This window comes from Polyodon spathula, chromosome 25 (assembly GCF_017654505.1).
Source record: "Polyodon spathula isolate WHYD16114869_AA chromosome 25, ASM1765450v1, whole genome shotgun sequence".
Classification (NCBI taxonomy): Eukaryota; Metazoa; Chordata; class Actinopteri; order Acipenseriformes; family Polyodontidae; genus Polyodon; species Polyodon spathula.
Genome location: NC_054558.1, coordinates 16779786 through 16801396, shown reverse-complemented (window position 1 = coordinate 16801396; position 21611 = coordinate 16779786). Strand labels below are relative to the sequence as shown.

Below are 21611 nucleotides of genomic sequence, written 5' to 3'. Positions count from 1 at the left end.
ATAGAGACATTCAGTACATATAAAGCAATTACAATGTCGAGGACAATATGGCTGGCACGCCATAATCCATAACAAGGAAAAACTGACCATCGCACACATACACACACGCAGGAAGTTCTGACCTGGAACTTGCCGTGGTTCTGCTCCAGTTTGACCTTCCCCCCAGACAGGAAGAGCCAGGCCCGGCCGCGCAGGGAGGGGGGGATCCCCTTCTGACACCGAAGTTTGATCTGCAGCACATGCAGGAAGAGAGGGGGAAGACAACAGGGTTACACAGAACTGCTCCTGATAGGACTGTCTCACTGCAACTTGGAAAAAGCTAGGCTGTGACACTGTTCTGTTTCATTAAAAAGGAACTCATTTGAATGTACAACATTTATTCAAAATGTAGTTTCTGTTCTTGTACTGCCTGTTAAACTGTAAACCACCCCGTGAACACAACATAGGTAGCTGGTGTTCTTTCAGTGTTTATGGGATATTGTTTAGGGGGGGGGGTGGGGGATGGGGGGGTGTTACTGCATATCAGCATTTATTGGTTACCACCTAAAACCAGAAGCCTGAATTATATATGCCGGCGGATAGGTGTACTGTCGAGTTCGTGCTCGACTGTGTTTAGGCTGCGTTTCAGAAATAACCTCTATTAAACAGAAAACATGAACAAAAGCAAATACATGTATACATAAGCTTATGTTCTCTGTGAATAGGTGGAAGAGGTTGTCGCTACGGAAACACTCTGAATAAACAATGACAAAGAAACTGTCGAGAGGCTCAGTGCTGCAAAAACAGTAAGCACAATGCTTTAGGAAGCTGTGGCCCTGAAATCACACCCTTCAAAAGACAGGGGCCACCCCAGCAACACACCCCAAAAACCACAGGGGCACTAAAGACAGCACAGCTCTTAACTTTTGAAGGCACAGCAGTCTTTAGTCCAGCCAGTCATTATCCTGGCAAAGAAGTCAAAATGTTATAAGAGAAAAAAAAACCACAGTGGTTTATAGAATGCTAGCAGATGGCAGTTTCTGGTTTGGGCGGGATGTGAAACAGTACACACTTGCCACACGTAGGGCTGGAGGACAATGAAATTGTCAATTATTGGCTAAACATGATCACAATAATCATGATTTTGTTAGATTTGAACGCCCATTAATTCCCCTAGTTCACATTTCTCTCTTACACATGCTCTTTTTTCTGCATGTTTTTCTCTTGGTGGCTTTTTAAAATAAATTCTTACCACTGTTTTTTTGCACAACAGACTATGCAGAAGAAGTTAAGGTGACTGATCCCTTCAAAACATTGCAGACTAATTTCCTCAAGTGAGAGCTGTCCCAGCGCCATGGCCCTACACCTTATTGATGACGTGTTGTTCTTTAAAAAGGTAGGCAGTTCCCCTTTTTAATTTTCTGACTTCCTTTGAGAAATAATGAAGCTTTAAGATATCATTTATAACTTCCTACTGTTGCAGTTGGCTTAGTTACACAGTAATACGCAGGTTTCAAAGAGAGAGGAGTGGTCCCATAACTAGACTTTTGGGACATGTAAACAAACAGGATGGTCAATATTCTGATAATGAGTAAGAATGCGCACAAGCACAACTTTTTGATTTGCTGAAGATTTTTCAGTAGTACGTGCTGTGCTTACTTCTGTGTTTTTTTTACCTTATTTATTGCACCTGGTGATTTTCATTAGCATTCAGTGTTTTATGTATGTAATGATTGTCAGAACACAACTACATTTTGACATGTAACAGAATACAAAAATCAAGTTTAATGGTTTAAAGGCTAAATAAAAACCTGGAACAGCATTGTATTTTAGTAAACTGTACTGTACTCCAATACTGTGGGAGAAAACTGTCAAATACAAAAGTCAAATATAAAAAGAACACTTTTTCCAAATCAAATCAGTATTTTCATTGAAAACACATATGAAGGGTTAAACTACCATTTACACAAAAGGTTTAAATACATATAATGCTATAAAAAAATAAAAAAAACTCAGAATAACAGCATTAGCATACATCAAGGTATCTGAACACAAAAAACAACACTGCAATGCAGAATTCCATGTGGTTCGTGGGCGCCAGCTCTCAGAAACACAACAGAATCAAACCCACTAGCTGCCCACTGACTTAGGAATGAGGTGGGCTGACAGCACGACACACAGCTGTGCAGCTCTGCCTGTGTGCGACTGCCATGCCTCTCTATGGATTAATCTTCAATCACGTACTCAGCAGTGAAACTAGTCTCCCACTCGGTTACAAATTCCAGTTTACACTCATCCTGGGACTAGCACACTTGTCTTTGAATGTTTCCCCCATTATATAATGTGCCTCAGCCTAACAGTGCTTCGGTTTAAATCATGAGAATATATTTTTCATTGAACATTTTGTTCGATTGCTTTTTATGAAGAAAAAATTGCACCACTTATATGAGGTCATCGGGCAACAAAGGTAACACACTATCTCCTAGCCTCGTACATGAGGCTATCATGCATTTGCACATTCCATATGTCCCCATAAGACTAGGAGAGTTTTTTTTATTTCCATCTGTCCCCATATAAGATCATGAGAGGGTTAATGATAGTGGCAAACAAACCGACTAATAAAATAAATCAATACACTTGGATGTTTTGTTAGTGATTTCTGCACAAGTCCCAGCCTGTCGTAATCTTTAAACACACACTCCCTTGTATATCAAACTGACTGCTTGACAGCAAAGTTACAGGTACTGTCGTCATATGAATAAGAGATGCTCGCTCTCAAATCTGCAGGGATGGGTAGCAATTCAGACAAATGCTTGCAGTGTCTTATATTTTTGTCTAAATTGCTACACAGTTTTATTTATCACTTGGCATATATCTTACTACATCTCAAGATACACGCGACACAAGACTAAACATACACTCACAATATCAAATTATAAAATTACACAATTGACATTTTTTCTATTTATGAAACTAGTACACACCATGGTAAAATGTTTTTTAAACATTAAGCATAAATGATGAGCTAGGTCTGTAACAAAAACACACTTTAAAATTCCCAAGTGAAGACAGGGAATGGGTGGATCTCTAACGAAAACATGGTCATTGTGGGTCTATGATGACACAAACGAAATGGGGAAAGAAATACTTAAGCGACTTCAGAATGATTTCAAATCAACACTATAAAAAGGGAAGCGGCCAGTACATAAAATAATGCCCCGAGAAGTTATTTACTTCTAAATGTAAAAAGCAACTTTACTACAAAAGCAGCTAAGCACAATATCTTCTCAGCTGAGCTTTGGTCTCAGGGATGGAAATAAAACTCATATTGCATAGCAGTTTTACCCATTCCAGGTTTTAATAGACCCAGTGTATAGGTAACAAGCTCATGTGTGTCTTATTAGTAAAACGAGGAATGGATCAAACTGCTATGGAATGGGAGTCTTACTTCCATCCCTGCGGTCTGCAGTGTTTGGTACTGGCTCTAACCTTGGATATCTCCACAGGAAACATGTTTGATTACTCTGATGCAGAACACTAGTCTGATACCCGTAGATAAGGGTGTCCTGGCACTGCGCTGAAGGTCGTAGTTAACTGCATGACATTTTTATTTAGTTAGTAAATAGCTTTAAGTGTTTGTTTTTTGTACCTGTTCCTATATCTTTGCTTGATGCTTGCAACTGATCTTGCGGCTCCAATATTCATTTTTCACTACCCATTAGTGACCAATATGTAAAGTAATCCCATTTTAGTGGATTTCAAGGTGTTTTGCGATCCACCAGCAATAGTTTTACAACAAAATGGACTTTCTTGATCAATTATTCTTCAGCAAAGTAATGTCAAGTTTCAAAGTGCATTAGTGGTTTTTAAGGCCTTGGAGTGTGGTGGAGAGACCGAAAGAGTCAATGTCAGAGTAAAGGGGTAATAAATCTTTTTATTGAAATTGGGTTCAACTGACAAGCAGCTTAGCTGCCCGGTTATTAGTTAGTAATCTGCTGTTTACTTAGTACTCCGTGAGGGAGTTAGGATTTGGATGCGTTTATTTTCTGAATCTTTTTTATTTAAAGAATTCAACTTGCGTCCTCTGAACAAGGAGTGCTGTATATAAATAAGCATACAGGTAGCGCCCTGTTTGAATTCCACTCTGTTGTCTTATTCTTGTTACTAAAAGACTGTGGTATTCATCTGGCTAAACAGTGTTAATCTGGGGACACACACACATATATATATACACACACACACATATTGTGCTTTGCTTTCCAGGGCTACAGTACAGCTTGCAGATGTTCATAATCTTCTACTGCAGACTGTTGTGCAAGAAAAAAAAAAATGAAGACTCTTCATGAAAGCCTTCAAATATATAACTGAAAACATACCAGGGACATAATATATAGGTGAGCCTCCAAACAGGGTACCAGGACTACCAAAGGATTGTTTAATCAGTCAAGCAATGATTAACTGAGGCTTGCAGTACAATCAATATATTGATCTCCAAATCGTATTTAGAAACTTCATAACTGTGGGACAAAGAAATCACTCAGTGAATGCCCAGATCTCCTGAGTGTACAAAGCTGGACTGCAGATCTTCTGGAGATTTCCCCTTTGTTAGTACAGTGGAATTGGTCCCCAAGCCCCCATGATATCTGCAATTCTGAAATGAGTCTCCAGTTGGACAACGAGCTCCGGAAGGAAGCCCAATTAAAGAGGATTCCTGCACAATTGAACTGATCTGACCTCAATTACTGTCCCACTGTGTGAAAAGCCAAACCGTGGCCAGACAGTTTCCATACAGAGCTGTATGCTTCACTCAAACCAGGAAAGCACCGCCCTCCTTTAAACAAAGTGTCTGGAATCAATGAGAGATTGTCAGCAAACAGCCACATGCACACAGGAGCAAAACTCTACAATGCTGCTCCTTCAGGCAACTTTTAAAGGCAAGCGCTGTTGACGCAACAGAAAGCAAACCTGGCTACTGATTTTGTAGCATAGTGAATGAAAAAGCACAGCAGGCAATGGATTTTATTCACTAGCTTTAATATCAGTATCAATTATTATTTTACAATTTTACGCAAAAATGAAGGGAACAAAATGTTTAAGTCCCTTAATGTAACGCTTATGAAGGATATGTCAATGATTGTGATCCTTTTTCATTTTTGAGAAGCACAATAAAAAATGTCATTATAAATAAAGCATGGAACTTCTATTTTATTTCTCACAGAGTAAGCTAAAAACAAAGTGTTAAGTGCAGATTTATGAATGCTCAGCTGCAGTAATGCATGTGTGTTGAAACAACATTCGGTATCTATTGAGGCCATCCCAGACAAATATTAAACAACTATATTCAGAAGCAGCAGGCTGAATACTGACCTTCTTGTGTCTCTTTGCCATCCACTTGTCCCAGCTGTTGAGCATGTCCAGCCACTTGACTTCCCTCTGTCTCACCACCTCCGGGGGAATATCCTGAGCTCTGCAAAGACCACAAAGATGTCAGGAATACATTGTACACGTGCACCCACAGACACACACACACTACACTGCTAAAAAATCTAGATGCTAGAAGTTTCATGAAAGAGCAAACCACCATAGCCTACATCCACAATACGTAATAAACATGTGCATTACAGAGAAGCCTTCATACTGTATATAGTAACCATGGATTAAGATAACAACAATAAAGAATGTCCTTACCAAGTTTGCTAGCAATGCACTGACAGTCAAGATTATGGTATCATAACACTAACGGAACTAATCAGATCCTTTAATTACTAAACATCTTGGTATCTATGAATAGATATTGCTTCTTAAAATGCAAAAGATTATAATTAAACAATCCCACAAATGCATTGGTACCCCAAATTTGATCAATGTACTACTAATGCAGATTGTGTGGGACACTCGTTCAACAATCCCCCCCCCCCCCCCCCCCCCAAAAAAAAAAAAAAAAACTAACACCTGTAGTCACAACATGTTTACTGCAAGGAATTAATAGAATGCAGTGTACCTTCACATCCCTGCTGTATAAACAAAGCTGGCAGACCTACAGTTTTGTCATTCCCCTAATTACATCATAATAGAAGGCATCCTGGATCACATGACTGGAGGCACTGTTTAAACACTGATGGCGAGGCTGGGCTTCCTTAACTATAATTATAACACGGATTGTCCTATAAGAAACCTCAACTGAAGGATGCACCAAGTTCTTTTTTTATTGCATGTCTAGAAGATCTTTAACTTCCAGGCTCTACTTAGTCTGTTGTACCACCTGACTGGGGGATGGGCAACTAATCTTTTTTTAAGCTGTCAAGTGGGATGGTTCTGTCTTAGCCTATTACTAGTCAACAAGACATTTACACAAAATATTCTCTTATTGTTTAACAATGGTAATGGTTCTCATTATTATATATATATATATATATGCTGTAACCTTAGTAGGTATTGTGCGAAAGAGAATGTGTAACTTTAAATGCTTTTTAAAAAGCACACTATGTATGTTATTAATGTTTTAAGACGGCCTGCAGATTTGACGAGGCCTGAAAGAATTTCCAGTATTCAAAGTCGTGGTACAAAAACAGCTCTGCTTGCTGAGAACGAGCTGGGAAAAGGGGCTGCTTCTAGAATGGCTGTATAGTCCTACAGAACTCCAGTAAAACTTTTAGCACTGTATTTGCAGTACTACAGTACATGCAACCACTGCTGACTGCCATCTACAGCAGATGTCAGTGTGCAGAAACCCAACGGGCGTTGGTTTATTTTTAAGAAATGATTCCGAAGTGTATAGTCCGAATAAGAATAAGAAAAACTGAAGTCCAAACTGAACTTTTAAACTCATCAGCTCTAGCTCTGTGTCAACCAGGCCTATCAGCAATGCAATCTGACACCCTACATTATCTCATCCGCCACCTGTTATCTACTACTGTTACCAGAATAACTGTTGAGGGTTGCTTTTTTTTTTTTTAATCAGAAATGACAGTTTTGATTATTATTATTATTATTATTATTTTTTATCAAAATGAGGAACTTGGCAGATAAGGCCTGACACTCTGACCTGCTCATTTTTACTGAAGATATCCCCTTTGGTCGCTGAGAACACAATTGTACCATGCCAAGTTTCCCAACTGTGGACCTATTTTATAATGCACAGATGTTTTTCGAAGTTTTGCCATGGCAACTTAAACCCAACAGAGCTCCCTTAAAAAAAAAAAAAAGTCAATTAAAAACAGTGACTGAAGAGGTTTTAATAAAACTTGCTGCACTGTTGTAAAGATGAATGTTCTCCGTGGAAATGCTGGCTAGCACACGGATGGACAGACAGAAGCCTCTTTTCTCACTCAGAGGGAGGGGCTCATAGGGGAAATGCTGGTGTTAACACAGGATACCATCTGATAAGACAAGACAGGAAAAATACAAGCGGTTTCCTCCACTCCCAATACACACAGCCTCACTCTCTAAAAGAACAGTTATTATTCAAACTATTGTAGCTATTTGACTTGTCTAGTGTATAATCTATGGTTGTATAATCTATAATCTCAGTATGTACATATAAAAAAATCCCCTAGACTGCATGTTACCCATTAAAACTATATTACTGTGCAACTATTTAGCAACAACTTTGCACTTCAGAAAAGCAGAAGGATGTCAATGACTTTCAAGGGGCATGATCGTGGATGCCATTCAATCAATAGATGTGCTACAGGAGTCCAACAGATAAGACACACCTCTTTTCATGAGAACAATGCACCACCTGACCAGTCCGTGTATATGGGCTATATTTAGCTTTGGTTCCTTCTCGATGCCCTCCTTTCTGTTTACACTCCAGCCAGAAGCAGTCCAGTATCCATGGTTACAGGGCAACCTTCAGCTGGCATGCTCCCATGCCTGCTGCATGAGAACCCGGATCTGAGATCTGAAACTTTTACAAATCAACCTGAGAAACCAATTGATCTAAAAAAAAAATTCTGCTTACTACTGTATATAACAGGGGACAAGCTTCCTGACCCTAGAAGCCACATACCACAATTTCAATACAGTTGAGTGGCAAGACACATACTGTAAAACATGACATGTGTGCGAGCAAGACATTGCAGTACAGTAGCTGTTAGGCTATCTCTTGATAGCAGCAAAATAAGACACTTTGTATGACTGCTGCTGTATTAAATACTTTTGAGAGCTTTGTGGATGACAAATGCACTGTTTATTTTGTAAGGGATTACAGTAAGAGCCATAAGAAATGTAACCATAATATTAATTTCAGACCTGCAATATAACAGTTAAACATGCCTTCTCTAGTCTAGCGCCAACACTCCAATTTTATAAAAAGATTCATTCATTTGAATAAAGAAATTTGGCACAAGCAATATTCCATGCTTGCCACACAAAACTTGCTTGAGTCGTTACATCAGCTTCTTACTGAACGCTGAAAGGAGCATCTGCGAACTCCTGAGGTGTGCTTTAAAGGGGCCGGCTAGTTTCTCCTGAAGTCTAGTCCAGGAGGATATTCAGATGATGTTGTGATTTGTTTCATAATGACGTTTGAGGTTGCTCGTCTTGTAAAGACTACAGTGTGTAAGCGAAATGTTGCACCTGAGACACAGAGGTTTACCACTGTTTTCAGTGAAAGCAAACTCTTTCTCCCAGCATGGTTTAAAGCTTCATACATTTGTTTATTACTTGCAGAAGGTTTGTCAAATGCCATTGTCTCCACAAAATGAATGTGCACTTATTTTAAATCAAAACAACTATGAAATATGCATGTGTCAGCGAGCTGTGTAGAAAGTCAACGAGTGACTAAAGAGAGAGAAGAAAGATTAATTAGCACAAATTAATATAGAGAACAAAAATAATAAACATGTTGTATTCATTTGTACTTTTCCTCTTTGTTCATTATTGTTTCTTCAGTTCAATCGAGCCGCAAAATGTGCATCACCCAGCATTTCACCGTGAGCCGTCCTAGAACTGTCCAAGAGCCTCTGCTATACAAGGTCAAGTTGTAATATCAAATCAATGCGTGTTTGCAGAACATTACAAAATGCACTAAAATTGCAATTATAATTGCTGCTTCATGTGCTATTTAGAGCTTGAATATGTATAGCCTGAAACTTCCTTTAAGAGGTTTTAAAAGCCAATTGGAAGCGAACTTTACTCTCACCCAGGGTGCTGACATTTTTACTGCCGTACCGAGACCTTAAACTGACAATAAAACTATATTGCAAAACTAGTAAATGCATCTCGTCTTGTAAACGTGACCTGTCCTTAAATCTAACTCCAGCAACCACTGTGGAAACCAGTTTATGCATTTACTTGTCGAGTTTAATCCGAGATGATAACCCCACTACAATTAACTGCAGAGATGACGCACTTCTAAGGAAAGTGAAGAATAAAGACAAATAATCACTTCTAAAATATGAATGATTTTTAGTAAACCTGAATTATATCTGAGTGTCGGACAGAACCAGGATGTGGAACTAGAACAGCATTGTTAGTGTGTGGCTGGACTATTGTACACTTTCTGGCTTTTGTTTAACTTCCCCAGCCTCTTGTGAAAAGGCGCTGGATACAAAGCCAGATTGTGGTCGTTGCCCGAGTCTCATTAACAAAGTGGAACGCTTCCCTATTCAGCTCAGAGAACTGACAGATCAGGCTGTAGATTCCATATTGAAGGTCTCAAGTTAATATTTAACTATAAAAAAAGAGTTACATTAGGACATTTTTAGGAACCACCTTCTACAGTAATTTTAACAAAAATCCCTTCAGCCTGACCAAACATGGCTTATTGTGGTACTTGCTATTTGATGAGCATGTGATTTTTAGTGAGTCAAATTAGCCATTGTAATGACTGCTTACAAATGACAGCAACCTGTGAATTCTCTTTAATTAGACCAGTAAAAAAAAGTATTCTAAATCACACTCTGTATGAGAAATCAACCAATCTCTGTTACAGTAAGGATTTTTGAGGTTCCAGTACATCTTACCCTGTGTACAGATGTTACCCTGTTAATCATGTTATGTATAGTAAGATACTAACGTGTGTCGGGTGTCACTAAATACACTGTAAGAGGTGTCACTTCTCCTAAGGAGACTCCTATGACAAATTAACTTGTTTCTATTTCATTTTTAAAGGAAAAAGACACATTAGAACATTTCAATGTTTATATTAGAAAAATCCTAGATGATTAATTCAAAGAATCAGCAGTGAACGACCATGAATTAACCCCTTAAGGTACACAAGGAATTGAGAGGTTGTTCAAACGGTTTCTTCTTAAATTAAATTATAGAGCAACTCGTGCATCACAATTCGAAAGTACCAGATCCAGCCTGTCAGTACATTTTAAATCCTGTTTCATGCACCTCATTGCAGAAATAAGAAAGTTAGCATCACTCTTATGGGACACACATCTCGTACCTTAAATTAACAAACTTGTATCCTCACAAGTCTGATCGTGGATTGTTTTCCACGAGTCACATACTTGCTTGGTTATGAATTAACAAGAGGATTTTCATAAGGGTTAGACTGATGGCGGCTGTACTTTCACAGCCTGACAGGATATCCACTATGATCAGATTTCTGAATGCAGCTACCCAGTGTGAGTGTAACGGACATTAGGACTGGCCATTAGAAAGTAGTCGAGAATTGGTATGCAAACCCAGACCAACAGCACTGACATGAATGAAAAACGCATGGTGGTCAGAATTTCCAACACATCTGAAAGGTTCTGCTGGTTGTCCACTGTGGGTCAGCTGAACTGCACAAAGTCAACTTGGTGGCCGGATCTGAGAAACACTGGTCAGAACCATGTTGCTTTGAAAGGAATTAAAACAATGTTACAAAACCAGAAAAGTGCACACTAGAGTATGCCCAAGCCCCCAAGCTTCCTAAACTAACTCAGGTATGGAATCAGACCATCGTTGCTGCCGGTTTTACCTAAACAAGGGACACATAAAGTACCCTCATCCTAAAATGAATACACCCTATATTTTGATTACCTCATTTCACTGTATTTGGATTGTCTAGGAGATGTTAAAGTAAGTAGCTCCAGAGGCTATTTGAATTGATCTAGTATGTAATGATATTTATAATCCTTCCGAGTTATTCTGGGGTCTTTTGCTCCCATACTTAGTTTCACTTTCATTTCTGCCATTGGATTTTTCTTTGAGTCTGTCCGGAGTGGTCTAACCACCTCTCTTATCCTTATTAACTTTCTGGTCATGTGACGATGTTAAACTCTGCAATCTCCATCTACCCTACATGGATAGACACAGGAATGTGGGGCTGAGAGTTGAAAGGTTACATTGTCGCATTATTTGAATGGAATGAGAACGGCTGTTGGTATCAGCACTTCTGATTACAGTATGGCTTTATCCCAACAGGATTGTAAAGAAAATCTAAAAAAGCAGCAATATATAAAACACATGTTAAGCGATTTATTTCATAGTAAATCTCCCCAGGTTAAAACAATATAAGGGGTGGTAGTATTTACAGTAGATCCAACTCTGTTTAGATGTGTAGTACAGGGTTACAAGAAACACATTTCTGTATCTACTGTTAGCGTACATGTATCGAGTCAACATATTTAACACAATTAACAGCTTGTTTTGATATTTTTATTTACAACTTTTAACCAGGAGCATGCGACATGAAAAAGAGGATTTGTCTTACAAGAATCACAGCGCATCCAAATCATACTCCCTCTCGCAAAAACACTGATGACTGCACCCCTTTACTGAATCCAACAGACCAGAGAGAAACCTGAGACAGGTGATTGAAATGCAAGTGCTTAGAAGCTTTCAAATCCTGATCACATAGGATTGAAAAAAAAAAAAAAAAAAAAAACCTTGTCTCTCTCGTTCAGGTAGGGATTTATTTGCCACTTTGTTTAGGACAATTCCAGAATGCAAAGTTATAGGTTAATATATTCAGACACTTCTAACACAGTTACAAATATACTGGATACCCAGCACGTACCAACCAAGCACCTACAGCCCTCTATTAAAGACCTTACCCACCATGACAAACTGCAACAGGACCTGCAAAAAGACCTGCAACAGGGTGATGCAGCCTTATATATATTATATATATATATATATATATATATATATATATATATATATATATATATATAAAAAAATCACACAATTATCAGGGATTCCATTCAATGTTAATCATTAGGCTCCTTATTACAACACTACTGTATGTTAAAGTCTGTGGTTACAATGAGACGGAATTAAACTCCTCTGAAGTCATACTGCAGCTTGACCGGACAAATGAGATCCAATAGCTAAAACCTGCCTGTCCCTGTCTCTGCTTCATGCATGCTACAATAGTTTGAGTCCGTCTCAGTATTTATAGCTTTCCTGTCTACCTTCAATATAATCTTCTTACTGCTCACTGGCTAACCTACATTTTTCACACAATCCAAACAGGTCTCAGACAATCAGGCTAATTATCTTACCCTACTCAAGGTTCACTACCCCCCCCTCCCAACTCAACCCAACCCAACAAAAAAAAAAAAAAAGACTTCTCTGGCATAACCTGCAGTTTATTTTTATACAACACGAACTATAAGTAAAACACAGGAATAATAGACATTTAAAAAAAATATTGGGATGACGATAAATTACATTATAGCTGGAAATATTGCTGGCAATATGGCTGACCGGAGAATCTTCCTCAGCATTTCACACCTGGTTATTCAATTATTGCTAACAATTATTGCCTAGTGTTAAGAGGCCCCAAGACTCCCATTGCAAAGCAGCTGAAGCAACAAATTAGTATGGACAGTACTATGAGTGTGTTAGGGTTATTACTGGGGATGCTGTGGATTCATTATAGAACAAACTGAAATGAACCATTTTGTGCTGTAAATGTACTTTCTTCAGTGCTGTAGTTTGTCCCTGGTGTCCAATGCTGTACGTCAGGGAACTGTACAATCACTGTAGTCAGATACATTCTGACTAAAACAGGTGCAAGTCACAGGATTAGCATTCCACTTCCTCTTACAACCTGCTCTCAATCCGAGTATTCCCTGTGATGCCACAGCGACACACAGGCAACCTTTGAGACAGTTTAACATGGTTAAAAATGCAGGGCTTTAAACTCACACTAGCCCTGCACCCACAACTCCTATTGGTATACCTGCAGACTCACATGTGATCCATGCGGCGATGAGTGTGATCACTTCAGAGTGGATTTGCCAGGGGCCTGATTGTTCAAACACCTGGCACTAGTTACACAGCTAGTACAAGTTTGGCTAGTTCCCTAAACATGCAGTCATGCAGTCATAACTGTTGATGTGACGTACACGGTGTGAAGATCTAAAATCCTTGCCTCTGTGCATCACTTCCTCATTCGTAAAGCAGGTGCAAAGCTTAAAAAAAGTGAAGTTACAGAAAAGTGGAATGCGCAAAGGAATGTGGAAGAAATGAAACACAGAACTAGAAATGCTAGAAACACCCATCCAAGACACACACATCGCTTTGCAGGAGTCATTAAAAAGCAGGTCACCATTCCCTCCCTTCCTCTTTGTACAATAAATGCCTTTCTGTAGTGGAATCAAAGGAATCATTCCCATGCACTGGTCTGCTGTTTTGAGTGAAGTTCTCTTTCCCAGTACTCTATATTGATCTGCAGTGAGTAAATGAAAATCCACCAGTAAAAACTTTAAATTCTGTGAGAATTAAGTTTAGATTTTTTTTTTTTTTCTTTTTTGGTTATGATAGAATCCCTGTTTCAAAGATGTGAAAATAAGAAAGTTTGTATGCTGCAAACTCCTGGACAAAGTTAACCCTAACCAGAGAACACAGTTGGAAATTAATTAAATGGAGACAGACTTAGGACAGAGGGTAGAAGCAACTTCATCACACAGAGAGTGATGAGGGTATAAAATGGAAATACTAGCTCAAGCTTGACAAACTTTTGACATCAATCAGCTGCTAGCAACACAACCATACTGTAGACGGGCCGAATGGCCTCTCTCATTTGTAAACTTTCTTATGATGTAAATGTGCACTATTCCAAACATAAAAGATGAAACATTAAACTTATTAAAATGCATAATCTTAGCAGTAATCTTAGCATAATTACAGAGACGTCTTCTTTAAAGGGAGTGGTTTTCCCAGTGCAATTGTCGTCAGTTGCCCGTCTACAATGTGCTATTAGAACTGAACTGGGTTTGCAGAGGCAGAGCTGCCAACTCAGCAGGGCTCTGTAAATGAGTCTCTCTCTGGGGATTCAAATAGCTGCAAACATTACAGAAAATAATGAACTCTGTACTGCAGCACAAACAAAACTACTCAGCAGCCTGTTTGTGGCTTGTATCGTAAGCCCTGTACACTGCAGCACACTGTTGGTTAAATCTAAAAATAATATGGAAAAACTTTTAGAACTAGACACCATTTATAATCTCCCTACTATGTGTAAGACGGGGAGGACGGGATGGGGGGGGGGCTGTGATACAAGTACTAAAGGGAATTCATTAAAAGAATAAAGGAATCAACAGTGATTTTGTGATCAGTTATTCATCCATTCAGAGGGACTGTAGCACCACAAGTTGTTTCAGTCGCTATCGTTTCAGTCATCATTGAAAGTGAAGAGTTGGGTGTAGTTTCTATGGCAGATGCAGATTATCTCATTTATAAAACTGCATTTGACTGCCAAACTACAAACAGCTATTCCAAATGAAATGAAGAGACTGGACAATGAATTTTCATCACATTCGATTCAGCTAACTTCACCTCCAGATCTACACCAATTACTTTCTATTTCCATCTCTGTTTTCTTTTATGCACCACCCCAGGTGTAAAATGAAACATTCTCCGACAGCACTGAAAATCCATGTTTTTCTGCAACAAACTGATTCCTAGGTTCCCTGGTTATAATTAGCTGAACAGTGCAGAAAACCTCTTTACACTAACAAGGATGAAGAATGCTTGTTTACACACCTGATAGGTAAGCAACAGTTTCAGAGGATCTCAAAGTATGTGTAAACAGCCAGGTTCTCTGCCTGCCTTCTCCCCGGCCCTGGAGATCATATCCCAGGGATAAGAGCAGCATTTTCACTCCATCAGGATTGAGATTAAATTATTACGGAAACAAAGCCTGCCAAGAGACCTTCACAATGTTTGGCAGTGCAGTCCACATTCTGTGATTTATATTGTAACAGAGGATGGACAGGATAGTACAGGATACAAAAATCTATAAAAGTTTGAAACTATGCAGCTTGTTGGGTCTTTAGTTTTTTTGGATCCTCATAAATAAGAATGAATAAATAAAAAATCGGTTCCCTTATGCACTGATTGTGTTTGTCCGTCAGTCTGCCAGTCAAACTAGATGGTGAATAGGATAACTGCCTTGATTTTACACCAATTTTCACCAAACTTATACACTCCTACAGAGGTTTCATATTGTAATTGGTTATAATTCGTTAAACTGTCGAACTTGTACATATCTTAACCTTTCTGGTACTGTGCAATTACGTGGAGTCTGTGTGCATGCACTTTTTTTAACTTCACTCAATAGTTGTTTAGTTGTGATGAAATACTAGTACTGTGTTACAAACCAAAAATACATTGAGAAAGGTCCCCATTCCTTGCTTTGTGAGCTACGGTAGATGTAATGTACTGTATAACCGCCTATTGCTGCAAGTAGTAGTAGCAGCAGAAGAATTCTGTCTCATGGTGGCAAACAGTTTTCAATGGAGACAGAAAGCTTGTAGAACTAAAACTGTAATGAGGGAATGTAAACAAACTGGACAAAAACGCTTCATGCTGCACTGAAGGCTAAAGTGGTGTGATTGTGGGACACCGTGTTTAACAAAACTTTCATGAGCCATAAAGGGGAAACTTGCAGGAGATTCATTCATGTATAACAAACACTGCAAAGCCAAGAATACAAAAAAGTGAAAGAAGAAATGTGCTTGGAAATAATCTTGGATGCTATATATATATATATATATATATATATATATATATATATATATATATATATATTTACATACAGTATAATATAAAAGTTTACAAACATTTTTTCGTTTACAAACAGTTTATTTTTTTAAATAATTTCTTTTTTTTTTTTTTTTTTACCATGTGTAACAGTGTTTCGTTTAACAAACAATAATTATTTTATTCCCGTTTTCTCTTTAAAAGCGGAAAGAGCAAAAAAAAAAAAGAGATGTTTTGTGAATCTAACAAATGCGCTTCATCAGGATGGAGTTCACAGTTCTGTACTCTTGTACAGCACAGATCTTTGTGCCCCAAGTCTTTTAAAAACATAAATCCTCTTGTGTTCACTGCACTCATATCTTTGCAGCATTTCCTTGAATCAGAGATTCTCTAATTATTATTATTATTTTTTTTTGTGGGGGAACATTTTCAAAATCAATTTTCACTACAGAGCAACTTGGTGATGAAATGAGAACGCCATCTTCTGTAATACTGTTTAAGTTCACGCTATCATTTTCTGTTTTCAGTCATCACATCTTGGTGCCTTTTTAATAAGTTAAACCACCTATGTTACCTCAATATACCCCTCGGATTCATGTAAAAATGACTGTGTTCCAACACGAAGCGGCTGATAAACGTTTGGAGTGGAATGAAGAGGAAAATTGTGGGTTTGTGGTTTAATTCCATCTGCATTTTCGAAATGCATTTTTGTTATCTTAAGATTTGCCACAAACTGAATAAACTCTAGTTCAGGTTTAAGTTAAAGACTGACTATGTTGGTACCAGATTTTTTTCTTTTCACGTTTGCTATAAAATCCACTTTCTTGCACATCTGTGGATGAAACTGCACGAGAGACAAGAGGTATATGATCGTTTAATTAGCACTACCCTCTAACTAGATTAAAGTGAACATGCGATGGCTAGAACTGTATGTGCGTTGAATATATTTAGACATGTCTAATACAGTAACTGTGGTACAAACTGAAGCACAAGCACATTTGGTTAAAAACAGGAATACAACACAAGCACAAAGAGACAAGGCGGTCTTTTCAGTTGATCTAAACAGTGAGGGATCTACAAAAGCAATGCAGTTTAAATATTACATCAGGGCCAAATCTTATTTTTCTTTAAAATCAAAATTCCACTCAAGACTCACTCACATGGTTTGAGATCTTGGTTTTCCCTCCTTGATTTGGTGATGTTTCTGGTAATATTTAAATACTTTTTAGATCTATTGAATAGACCCCAATGCCTTTGTTAAAAGGGTTTTCCCCACCAAAGGCAATAAAAACTGATTGGCACCAAACTTCTGGGCCCAAGCATAGAATAAAAAATATAAATATACAGCCTACATCACATTCCAACAGCATTGTGTCATAACCTCATTTTCACAGCGTTTACAATGTGGAATACTGGACCAGCACAGCTAGTGTGCACAGTACCATGCTTCAACTCAGAAGCATTGCTGGGTGAAATGACCAAGGAGGTAAAGGCGTAACAGACTTCCTGGAAGGTAAAGCAATCAAACTTATGAACACATGATGTGATCATAACTTTGAGGTTATTTAAGTTACTGAATTAGCCCCTACACTATAACCTACTTCTATACTGTATAATTAGCATTAGGATTACTTTTTAATGTTGACTGTTCATGTCAATAAGGTTTCTAAATTTTGAAACAATCCTGAATCCAGCACTGTTAAACACTCTCCATGTTGGTGCAATGTTGTCTGTGGGTGTCTTTCAAATCAAATGTAACGTGCATCCCTTTGTGAAGTCCTATCTGGCTAGAAGTTTACTTAAGCAATAACTACTGGATGCAAAAAGCAGAAGAGATACAATCTGAGACAGAATTCAGGTGCTAGCAAGACCATTGTTCTCAAAGAACACTTGATTCACCCTGCAGCATTGCAATTAGCAATTTGGACTTTCTTTAACTTAAAACGTTAGACTTCAACATAATTCAGCACAGACTGTGCAGTGCTGTGAAAGGAAGCCTTTGTGAGGTTTCTTTATTGAAACAGGCTGTGTTCTGTTATTGCAGGATTTGGAAAGTGCAAGGTAGAAGTATTCATATTTTGCTGTAATTTGTGTCTGTTCTTCATTCTGCTGAAGGATATGAAATGGTTGCAGTATATTCGTGTTTAGGTTGAATGTGAAAGTGAATTGAGAAGTGCTAATTCTGGTCCCTGTGCATTTTTGTAGCTCCTCAGGTACATGACAACCCCCCCCCCCACCCCCCCCAAAAAAAAATACACTGTATAACTATACTCAAAATACACCCTCAGTTGTCTCAGGGGCTACTTTTAGAGGAAGGGGTAGATTTGATCAACCAATATAACAGGACTGTACGGAGGCATTTTACAGTCCTGTAGGAAATCATCTTAGCTTTCATCAACCGCGTTTTATGGCAATCCTGCAATAACATCTGACTAATGAATGCAACTGCATGTGACTCTTCGGTGCTGTAAAATGCTCCAATACAATCCAACTGTGGCTTTTCCCTGCAGGGTATAGGTATCTCAATACACTACTAAAATAAAACTAAACACTGCTTAAGGCTGCAAAATAATGTTCGTTATCGTACACCTTGTGTCAAATACATTATTCCATAGAGACTATACTTAACATCCCCAACATAGCTGTAACCTGCTGGTCACAGCAGTATTCCAAAACAACTTATTTTTTTTCTTATCACTAAATAGTACACTTAAAACAGATGATATATATATATATATATATATATATATATATATATATATATATATATATATATATATATATATATATACATACATACATACACACACACAAAATCAAGCCAATGCCTCTTTAAAGAAATGGGTTTTGACACTCACGATTCCTCCGTGTGCTGCTGCGCCCCTCCGATGAACCCATATTTATCAGTATGTTTCTCTGTGGTGAACCCGTTGATCTCCGAATCGGATCCGATAGAGCTGCTCTCTCGTTCCAAAAGGTTTTCACTGTTCCCTCTCAAATTCTGCGAGTCGGTCTGCAGTCCGTTCTCCTGATTTCGGGCCATTATATTACCAAATCAACCAGTTCACTCACCACCACGCAATGTATTATAAAAGAAAATTGACAGTCTTTATGTGGTCTATATGCACAGAATTATATAAAAATAATAATAATAATTCAGCTGTTTAAGTTTTCAAATCTCCTTTCCTGCACAGTTTACACATTTTCACTTCGGTTTTTGACATTCAATCACTATGTTGTGTTTCGCTTAGGTAAAGCAGACCCATACAGTTTGGTAGAAAATAAAACGTCAGTATTTTTCTAACGCCTAATTGTTTCGCCTCAAATTGAAAGCCGACACCGTCTCACTTCAAACCTTGTTCCCTAGGCTTCCTTTGGGGAATGCCAAACACAATCATGCCGATAAGTTAAATTTGACTAACTAAACTGATTTTATGTCTAATAGATACTTAAATCACAACAAATATCATAACACTGCGATTTCTGGTGTTCTGTGCGCGAACACGCTGTACTCCGAGCTCCAGGACAAGGTAATTGCATTTATTAATGTCAAGTTTAAAGTTCTCTCAGCTGTTGAAAGTGTCGCCTATTCCAATGCAAGTACACATTCAATGCTGACATTAACAACAGTACATAGCAGCTTTGAAATGGCGGGTTATTGCTGGTCTTAGCATTGTACTTCTAAGTTTGTGTATATCCAGTAGCAGCTTGGTTATTATCAATTGCGTTTCCAGGCCGCTTGTTGTTTCTCGGATGGAAATTCTGCTGAACTCAGCTTCACACAGTCATTCGGGTACAAAGTCCACATTGGTTATAAACATGACTATACTGTGTCAGACTGCCCGTAGTTGCTCTGCTTATTTACGAAATGTAGTTTTTCTTGTTTCTGTTGACAGGTCGTGTGGCTTGTCCAGATTCTTTCTCGCTAGTTTTAATTCCGGAACTCGTCTGTGGTATCCATAGCATTTTCACTATCGTCCATTTTCCACTCAAACAGCGCTATTGCTTTATTTATTTTCACAACGTTTTAATGTTTCCAGTATTTCAAATGTATTTTCTTTCGATGCTTTTCCCACAAAGCTGGCTACAGACTGTTTCTTGTTTTAGCAAAGAGCTGACTGCACATGCGCATTGAAGCCACTCCTGTCCGGACCCGCCCCGGACAGCGTTGAATCATTCAAATTGCAATCAAAATGAGATTTAAAAAAATAAATAAATAAAATCGCAATCACAAGAGACAGAGCCAGTGGCTCGATTTTGTACCAAAGCGACGTCTGTCTTGCCCAGAACAGCTTGTCGTATTTTAACGCGTCGCTGATATAACATCACCACACCGTATTGCACTGGGAATTGTTAAACGTTGATGCAATGCCTGGCATATCAAGACTTTTTGGCAAGGGGTATAGCGCCGTCCGCTCTGCTGAAATACAACACAAATAACCTTTAAAAGTTTGCATCAGTAGTATGTGTTGGTTTGTGAATTATCTGTTTGGCCAAAAAAAAAAAACGTTGTTACAATCCTGTAGATTAGAACTTTACCGGCTACAAATTCCATCAACTGCTAATGATCAGCTTCGCTTTGGGAATTGAAACAAGCAACTATTTACTGCTGAGCTTCCTAGCTGCTATATAAAATCCATACTTGCCAACAGTCCCTATATGGTCGGGGCAGTCCCTGTTTCCTAGCAAATGTCCCGCTTTCCGAAGCATATGAAAAAAGTCCTGATATTTACACAGAGACAAAAATTAATTTATTCTGCACAGTAGTTAGTGAAAAACCGACGCTGTGCTCATTGTGCGGCTGACACATCTGCTGATCAGTAACTTACCGGTATACAAAGGTAAGAACGCTTCACTGTGTCTGTGTTTACTGTCATGTTGAGTTGAAGGGATACGTATATTATTATATAATAGTGTTTTTTGTGTATGACTTCTCCCATGTGTATGATGCATATAACAACCCCCCAAACAAAATATATAGTGGGTTCTCTGTCTTCAAAGCTTGTCTGAAATATATTTACTTCGTTTTATTCCCCCACATAACCAATGTTAAAACCTGGTTTCTTAGCCAGGTGGTTAAGAGAAAGCAACAGGAGACAAAAAATCATTTTGCACATACTTTTGTGTGAATGGGCAGTCCCTCATATTTCTTAAGAAACTGTATCCCAGGGGAGACTGGCTCTACAAATTGTGATTGCACACAAAAACATGCAGGTATCTTAATGTAAAAAAAGTGATCAGAATAAATCTAACCAGGTTCTGTGAAACTAGCCATTGAACTCAAAGATTCACTTTACACTTAGTTTCAGACACTAACCTACAGTAACATTAGGTAGTCCAAGATTATAAATAATAATCTGATTGATGCATCATCAAGCCAAAACTTGCAAAACACAACTGCAAGTTGGAATAATTACATTAAAGATATATATTAGGATGGCAACGAAACCAAATACAAGAACATAAACTGTGGGAAAAAGTAAAGATAACAAATTAGTTCAAAGTAGCCATTATTTCAAAGTAGTCATTTTTGTTATTGTTTTGGAAATATTGTAATTATGTCAATGTGAATAATAATAAAAAGGCTGTATTAGATTTCACTTTTGATGTTTGTGTGTGGACCATTAGTTTATTTTATAATTGTTCATTGCACCAAACTGCTTCACAATTTAAACCCCACTGCACTCAAAAAATCCCCT

General features: G+C 38.2%; 1 protein-coding gene across 1 annotated transcript in view; it reads right to left on the bottom strand.

The window, feature by feature from the left end:
• The window catches only part of LOC121299918 (TBC1 domain family member 10A-like), a 31007-nt gene extending 10964 nt beyond the window's left edge, over window positions 1-20043 (bottom strand). The window contains exons 1-3 of the mRNA XM_041228155.1: window positions 18771-20043; window positions 5347-5446; window positions 123-230 (exon numbers count right to left, since the gene is read on the bottom strand). Coding sequence (XP_041084089.1) covers window positions 123-230; window positions 5347-5446; window positions 18771-18955 — 393 coding nt within the window. The 5' untranslated portion in view covers window positions 18956-20043. The remainder of the gene's footprint in view (window positions 1-122; window positions 231-5346; window positions 5447-18770) is intronic.
• Window positions 20044-21611: the final 1568 nt, after the last annotated feature.